Source organism: Tupaia chinensis, unplaced genomic scaffold (genome assembly GCF_000334495.1).
Source record: "Tupaia chinensis unplaced genomic scaffold, TupChi_1.0 Scaffold000063_1, whole genome shotgun sequence".
NCBI classification, from domain to species: Eukaryota; Metazoa; Chordata; class Mammalia; order Scandentia; family Tupaiidae; genus Tupaia; species Tupaia belangeri.
The window spans coordinates 565,319-573,128 of record NW_006159521.1 but is presented as its reverse complement, the minus strand read 5'-3'; the positions used below and the strand labels follow the sequence as shown (position 1 = coordinate 573,128).

Here is a 7,810-nt window from a genome sequence, read left to right as displayed (position 1 = left end):
GAGCGCCGAGACGCTGCTCAGCCAGGCCGTGGAGCAGCTGAGGCAGGCCACCCGCGTCCTGCAGGAAATGAGAGACTCCGGGGAGCCCAGCCCGGGTGCCCCTGGGCTCAGGGAGAAGCGGAAGGAGCTGGTGACCCTGTACAGGAGAAGTGCCCCCTAAGGCCTGCCAGCCGGAGGCATGGTCCCTCCTGGCCGCCCCGTCCGTCAGAGCCCAGCCCGGCCCAGGAATGTGCTTCTGCTCAGCTGTGAGGGCCCCTGGGCACATCAGGGCCAGGACCTGAAGGGACTCCTGGTGTCCTTCCCGCCCTGCCCACCGGTGGTGCCAGGTGCCCCCGGGACCGCAGTCTGGCCATCTGGCCTGGCCTCCAGGTGCTGAGCTCGGCTGGAAGCACACACCCAGGACCTCCATGCTTGCCACAGGGTCTTGGTGCAGCACTTGGGGTTTCTGGGGTGACCTCATCTGCCCCTACCCCGAAGGTTTACATTCCTGACTTCCGAGCAGAGCACAGCTGAGCCCTGTAACCCTCGTCTCCAGAGGATCCCAGCAGAATGCCTCAGGGCAGGGCCGGCCCCTCCCACAGAGCTGCGAGGCCTTGGGTCCAGGCCTGTAGCTCAGCTGGGTGACAGTGGGACCCAGCTGGGGCCTCTTGAGGCAGGGGGAGGTGCCCATGTGAGGAAGCTGGGCCACTTCCCTCTGCCCTCTGCCCCCCACTCCCAGAAGGGCTGCCCCACAGCCGCCCAGGAACCAGCCTTTGCTCCGCCCTCCTGCCTGGTCCGCACCTGCGCCCTGGTCCTCCCGAGCCACCTTGCCCCTGTCTCAGCCCCAGCTCATTCGGTCCCCATCCGAGGCAGTCTGCTCTGGGCTCTGGGTTAGGCCCTCTTCCTGGGCCTGTGGGAGGGAGCACGGCTCTGGACAGGAGCTGCCCCTGCCTGGGTTCCGCATGTGCACTTTTGTTTACTGGAGAGGAGGGTCACCGCAGCAGGCCCTGCCCTCCCAACGCACCCCTGCCGCCAGTGCTCACTGAGCCTGCCGTTCGATGCCTAATTGCTGCCACTTCGTCCTGGAGGGCATTGGGCAGGATTCATGAGGGACAGCTGTCCACTCTGGTCCGCACTAGCCAGGGCAGATGTGGGTGGCAATGCCACAGCTCATGTTCCCCCTTGGGCCTCCCCATACACTCCCTAGACAGACTGCCACAGTCTGCCTGTCCCTCCCTCCATGTCTAGTTCTCAAGAATGTCATGGGACTCACATCACGTGATCCCTGCCATCCTCTCTTGGGGAACAGCCTCCCAGCAGCCAGACTGGCCGGGACTTTAGCCAAGTCACCTGCTCCAGCAGTCAGAACCTCAGTGTCTTCCTCTGTCAAGTGACCTGGCTGGGCAAGTAGCCGTGTGGCCTCCTCAGTGGCCAGATCCCATCAGCTCCCGTGGGGCTCCCATGCCTTGGCAGCCCGGGCCCCCAAGGGAAGCTGGGACTCACAGTGGCTGCCTGCCGGCCTCCTTGGAGGGTGGTGTTCAGTGTCTTCCGCTTATGAAGCGTCCTTGAAGTTTGGCAATAAATCCCTTTTTACAGAATCCTGTCTGAGCCCGTTTGTTGGCCTGGGGGCTGGCTGGCCTGGAGGAGCAGAGAGTAGGAGGGGGTTGTTCAGTGGCGTCTCCAGTTGCCCAAATTCAGTTCCCGGAGCCCCGTCCACAGGTCCGTCGGGACGTTGCCCGCCCCTAGTGCTCCGTCCTTGCAGAACCCAGCCTTGTCACGTCACCCTGGCCCCTAGCTTTTGAGTGCCAGGAGCCACGCTTTTTAGTTTTCAAAACTATTTGGAAATCATTTCAAACTTAGAGAAAAGTTAGAAGAATAAGAATAGTACAAAGGGGACCAGTAGTTGATGTATTGACTACGTCGCTGAACTCCCATGTAGTTGGCCGTGGTTCGAGTCCTGGACCTGGTGGTTTAAACTCATGCCGGTGCATGTGCGTGCATGCCCAAGATCCCGAGAGGAGAATGGAGAAGGGATTGCGGTGTGACCATCCCCCCTAGAGGTGATTTCTTACTTTCTGTCTCTGTCTCTCTTTCTGGCGAGCACATGCACCCTATAGCAAAAACCTCTCAAAAAGAAAAAAGAACACCCATGTACTCTTTACCCATGTTGACCCATTGCTTTATCTTTTTTAAAAAAAATTATTATTTTATTTAACTTTATTTATTTTTTTTTTTTTTTAATTTGATATAAAGTGGAATTATTGTATTATTTCACTTTATTTATTTACCTTAACACAGAGAAAGAGAAAGTGAGAAAGCAAGCAGCCAGGTCTGGGACTCGAACCTTGGTTGGCCATATGGGAGTTCAATGCCACCTGCCAACCCCCTGTTGTTTTATTTTTTGAGAACATTCTATCTCTTGTATATATATGTACTTTTTTTCCAAATCATTGGAAAGCTCAGTTACCCAACCCAGCCCAATGGCACAGTCCGTAGTGTACTGGGCTGCAGTGCAGAGAGCTGTGAGGCTCACTGAAGGTTCAGATCCCCAGGTGGGCTTGAAATCATGCCAGGCGTAGGTGCGTGTGCCCGAGCTCCTGATGAGCCAACGCTGGGGAAGGGGGATGGTGGTGTGATGAGACCCTGTCAACGTGCCTTCTCTCTCTCTCGTGTGTATGTGTGTACTCTCATGGCCCCTTACCTCTAAATACATAGTGTGGACAAAGCCACTTCAAAAAGTTTGTGGGAAAGGGACTTACGGACCAGCCCCGTGGTGCCGGCAGTAATGCACTGCTCAACACACACTGCCCGAGGTCCGACAGGCTGGAGGGCCAGAGGAGAGGCATCGTGTGTGGCCGGACTCTGTGGAGGTGTTCATCTCTCTCTTCCATTCTCACATGCATCCTTACTGTCTCTCTGGCAAGAGCTCATGCCCTCTGGCAAGTTAAAAAAAAATGAATTAAAGTACAATTTGTTTTGGTACAAAAAAATTGAAATTCATATGTACTTTTTTCATAATACACATTTTCTGTGGACTTTAAAAATTATTATTTATTAGTATCCTTATTTTGTTTGCTATAGTGCACATGCGTTCACCAGAGAGAGGCAGACAGAGAGAGAGAGAGAGAAGGAAAGTGAGAAAGCAAGCCACCAGGTCCAGGACTTGAACTGTGGTCAGCCATGTGGGAGTCCAGTGCCTTAACCCCCATGCCACCTGCTGGACCCTTCCATGGACTTTTTGAAGACCCCCCATATGTCCTAAAAACAAATATGTTCTCTCATGTAATCATAGTACAGTTATCAGTGTCAGCAAATTAGTTTTTTAGAGAGGTTTTTGCTGTAGGGCGTGTGTGCTCACCAGAGAGACAGAGACAGAGAGAAAGCGAGCGAGGAGTGGGGAGAATGGCCACACCACGATCCCTTCTCCGACTCTCTCCTCTTGGGATTTTGGGCACACATGCACATGTGCCTGGTGTGAGTTTTAAGCCACTGAGCCCATGACTGACACCACGGTGGACTATGTGGGAGTCCAGCGACAACCATTCTGTCATCGGCCAGTCCCATTGTCTGTAAATTTAATAGTTTATTATTCATATCCCAATTTTGCCATTTGACCCAATAATATACTTCACCGTATTTTTCCCTGGGTTAGGGTCAGATACTGCATGGAGCTGTCATCTCGCTCCAGCCTCCTTAATCTGAAACATTTCCATAGCCTTTCTTTGTCTTTCATGGCATTGACGATTTTGTTTTTTTATAGACTTTTGCCATAGCGCACACATGCTCGCCAGAGAGAGACAGAGAGAGAAAATGAGCAATCACTTCCCCGGGGGGATGGCCACGCGGCAGTTTTTTCTTGGGATTTTGGGCACGCATGCGTGTGCCTGGCGTGTTAATCAAGCTGCCAGTCCAGACTCGAACTACGCAGTTGGCCTATGGGACCCAGCACCTTAACCACTATACCGCTTGCTGGCCTCAACATTGACCATTGAAAAAAATACATATTTAATTTTATTTATCATCATGATTTTTTGAGGGGGCGGGGAGAGGTTTTCACTATAGGGCGCGTGCGCTCGCCAGACAGAGAGAGACAGACAGAAAGTGAGAAATCACCCCCCAGGGAGGATGGCCACACCGCAATCCCTTCTCCTCCATTCTCCTCTCGGGATCTTGGGCATGCATGCACACGCGCCCGGCGTGAGTTTAAGCCACCGGGTCCGGGACGCAAACCGTGGTCGCCTACCTGGGAGTCCAGTGATATAGTCATTACGCTAACTGCTGGTCCCAATCATCATGATTTTTTAAAAAGTTATTTTATTTAACTTTATTTATTTAATTTGACCAGAGAGTAACAGAGTGAGGGGGTAGGAGTGGAGTGTGAAAGCAAGCCGCCAGGTCTGGGACTCAAACCACAGTCGGCCATCTGGGAGTCCAGCACCCTTACCCACCATGCCATTTGCTGGCCCCTCATTGAGATTTTTAAAAAAAGAATTATTTTATTTAACTATTTATTTTAATTCGACCATAGAGGTACAGAATGAGAGAGAGAGAGTGAGAAAAAGCAAGAAAACAAGCTGCCAAGTCCGGGATTCGAACCACGGTTGGTCATGTGGGAGTCCAGTGAGCATCCTTAACTACCATGCCACCTGTGGACCACTTCATTGTGATTTTTATTTATTTATTTATTTTTACCGGACATTCATTTAATGAGGGTTCTCCTCTACTCCCCCAATATCCCGTCCCCACTCCAAACAAGTCACTAAACAATAATTAATGTATTAATTTTACCAGAGAATTAAGTAAACCTCAGATAATAGATCCAAAGCCAAAATAATTTTGCAGAATTAGAATGTGTTCAAGAAACACTGGATGAGACTTCAGCACGTGGACGGCCGTGTTTCTCCAGACAGCCTTCATTTAGGAAGAGCCCGTTCCTCCAAACGTGAAGAACCGGAAGTGCACTTTCTTCTCAGTCACCGAGGAAATGCCCTCTCCTGATGGGCTGGCACTGTTTCCTTTGTGTTGCTCTTTTCCCTTCTCCTTTCCGTGGTTTCCCCTTTCCATGAAGCTGCTTTAAACGCACTTGCTCACCCTTAAAATCTTGATGCTCATCTCTGTAGAGGCCAAGAAATCGAAGTGTCCTCATGAATGCAATGAGGTGTCGTGACTTGGATACCAGTCATAGCTCTCCCTCCTCTTGGCCAAAGGCTGTTCGTTGAACAGTGTCACCACTTTCATGGATTTGGAATCAGTAGGCCTGGCGACTTCCCCAGACGGCCGGCCACTCAGACGACTCATGCGCAAGGCATATCCTGGAAGTGAAGACATTTCTTAAGCAGCAAAGTGCCAGAGTCCTTCTGTGCGCAACCTTCCTCACCTACCCATTGTGATTTTTAAAAAAATAATGATTTTAGGGACCAGCAGTTGGTGTAATGGCTATGTCACTGGATTCCCATGTAGCCAACCACGGTTCGAGTCCCGGACCCAGTGGCTTAAACTCACGCCGGGCACGTGTGCGTGCGTGCTCAAGATCCTGAGAGGAGAAAGAAGAAGGGATTGCGGCGTGACCATCCCCTCTGGGGGGGGTGATTTCTCACTTCCTGTCTCTCTGTCTCTCTCCTTCTGGCGAGTGCACGCGTCCTTTAGCAAAAACCTCTCAAAAAAAAATTATTTTAGGGGCCGGCAGGTGGCATGGTGGGTAAGGTGCTGGATTCCCACATGGCCGACTGCTGTTCGAGTCCCAAACCTAGCGGCTTGCTTTCTCACTTTCTCTCTCTCACTGTCTCTCTCTGGTCAAAATAAATAAATAAATGGATATATAAAGTGGAATTATTGTATTATTTCACTTTATTTATTTACCTTAACACAGAGAAAGAGAAAGTGAGAAAGCAAGCTGCCAGGTCTGGGACTCAAACTGTGGTTGGCCGTGTGGGAATCCAGTGCTCTTAACCACCATGCCACCTGCTGGCTCCGTCATTATTATTTTAAAATTTGCTACAGGGCAGACACTCTCACCAGAGAGACAGAGAGAGAGAGAGAGAGAAAGTGAGAAAGCAAGCTGCCAGGTTCAGGACTTGAACTGCTTTCAACCACCTGAGAGTCTACTGCCTTCACCACCACACCACCTGCTAGCACCACACTGACAGTTCAGAAGATTTTTTTTTAATTGCTAGGGCGACGTGTGTGCTTGACAGAGAAACAAGAGAGGGACTAGCACCCACAGTGAGGCATGGCCATGCTACAATTTCTTCATCTGTCCATCCTTTCGGGGTTGGGGACATGCACATACACCAGGAATATTTCTCAAGCCCCTTAGGCCTAGATTCAAACCAAGGTTGGCCATGTGGGAACCGCCCCTTAACCACTAGGTGATGGGGCCAGTCCGGTCCCATGTTTTACAGGTGCTTCTTCATTTGGGTTTGTGTGGCGTTCCCTCGTGATTATATTGAAGTTGTGGATATTCAGCTGGAAAACTACACAGGCAGGAACATGGGGTCTTTCTCTGGTGACCACCGCTGGGGACAGAACATCCATCTGCCCCTCATTAGCAAAGCTTGTTTTAATCACTTGGGCAAAGTATCTAGTTTTCTGCTATACAGTTGATGTGTGTGTGTGTGTTTCATTTTTTCTTTTCTCTGCAACTAATAAACAATCTGGGGGGAACATCTTTTTTGTTTTGTTTTTTTTTTTTTTTTGAGAAGTTTTCGCTATAGGGCACGTGCGCTCGCCAGACAGAGAGAGACATAGAAACAGAAAGCGAGAAATCACCCCCCAGAGGGGATGGTCACACCGCAATCCCTTCTCCTCCATTCTCCTCTCGGGATCTTGGGCACGTATGCACACGCGCCCAGCGTGAGTTTTAAGCCACTGGGTTCGGGACGCGAACCGCGGTCGACCACGTGGGAGTCCAGCAACTTAGCCATTATGCTAACTGCTGGTTCCCTGGGGGGAATATCTTAAGACCATGCACAGATATGTCACACCTCGCCACAGTTTCCCCCAAGTTAGTACCCATAGATCATTCTTGCTGAACGGATGTTTCCTGTAGTGGTTCCAGGATGATCATTCCAGCTGGTTTTGTTTTGTTTTCCTTAGAGGGTGTGTGCGCTCACTGGAGAGAGAGAAAGAGAAGGCACCCCCATGGGAATGGTCCCGTGGCCATCCTTTCTCCACCCCCACCCCGGAGATTTGGGGAATGTACACATGCATGCCCAGCGTGCTTTTCAAGCTGCCGGATCCAGGACCTGTGGGAGTCAGCCTCCTTAGCCCCTGTGCCACCTGCTGCCCAGGTCCAGCTGTTACCTTGTCCTCAGAGCCTGGCTGTGGTAAGAGTGAGCCTGGGCCCTGTCTATGCCTGTGGCCCCTCGCCCCCCATCTCAGTGGAGCCCTGGGGCTTCCCTGAGCATTCTTGAGACATCCCTGGGCCAGTGGACAGAGCTCCAAGTCGGGCTGAAAGCTTCAAATGTCACCCAGGGACTCGGGGTGCACCTAGCCTCAGGGGTCTCAGTTCCCGCTGCCTCATGGAAGAAAGCACCGCTGTGCAGGCTCCCTCCTGCGGCCTCTGGACAGGCCTGATAGCACAACAGGAAGCACCTGCCCGAGGCCTGTCCACTGTGCTGTGGCTCCGCGACCCTCCTGCACTCTCCTGCATGGCCTGGGCTGCCAGGACTGCTGAGTGGGTGGGTGGCCTGCAGGAGTGAGGCACTTGGCTGCCAAGGCCCCTTCATCTGAGAGGAATCTTTACTGATGGGTGCCCTCCCCCACGCTGGCCCAGGAACTGGGTTCCCTCTGTAGGGCCACCTCGAAGGAGCAGCTGCCAGGACAGTGTCGG

General features: G+C 51.9%; 2 protein-coding genes across 2 annotated transcripts in view; one reads left to right on the top strand and one right to left on the bottom strand.

The window, feature by feature from the left end:
• PLEKHO2 (pleckstrin homology domain containing O2) overlaps positions 1-1,577 on the top strand; it is a 26,754-nt gene extending 25,177 nt beyond the window's left edge. Inside the window, 1 exon segment of the mRNA XM_027765717.1 lies at positions 1-1,577. This exon segment is cut by the window's left edge and continues 77 nt beyond it. Coding sequence (XP_027621518.1) covers positions 1-160 — 160 coding nt within the window. The 3' untranslated portion in view covers positions 161-1,577.
• Positions 1,578-5,031: 3,454 nt separating this feature from the next.
• Positions 5,032-5,355, bottom strand: LOC102483835 (28S ribosomal protein S33, mitochondrial-like). Its single transcript, XM_027766035.1, has one exon. It carries the CDS (start codon positions 5,305-5,307, stop codon positions 5,122-5,124), a length of 186 nt encoding a protein of 61 aa, XP_027621836.1. The 5' UTR covers positions 5,308-5,355; the 3' UTR covers positions 5,032-5,121.
• Positions 5,356-7,810: the final 2,455 nt, after the last annotated feature.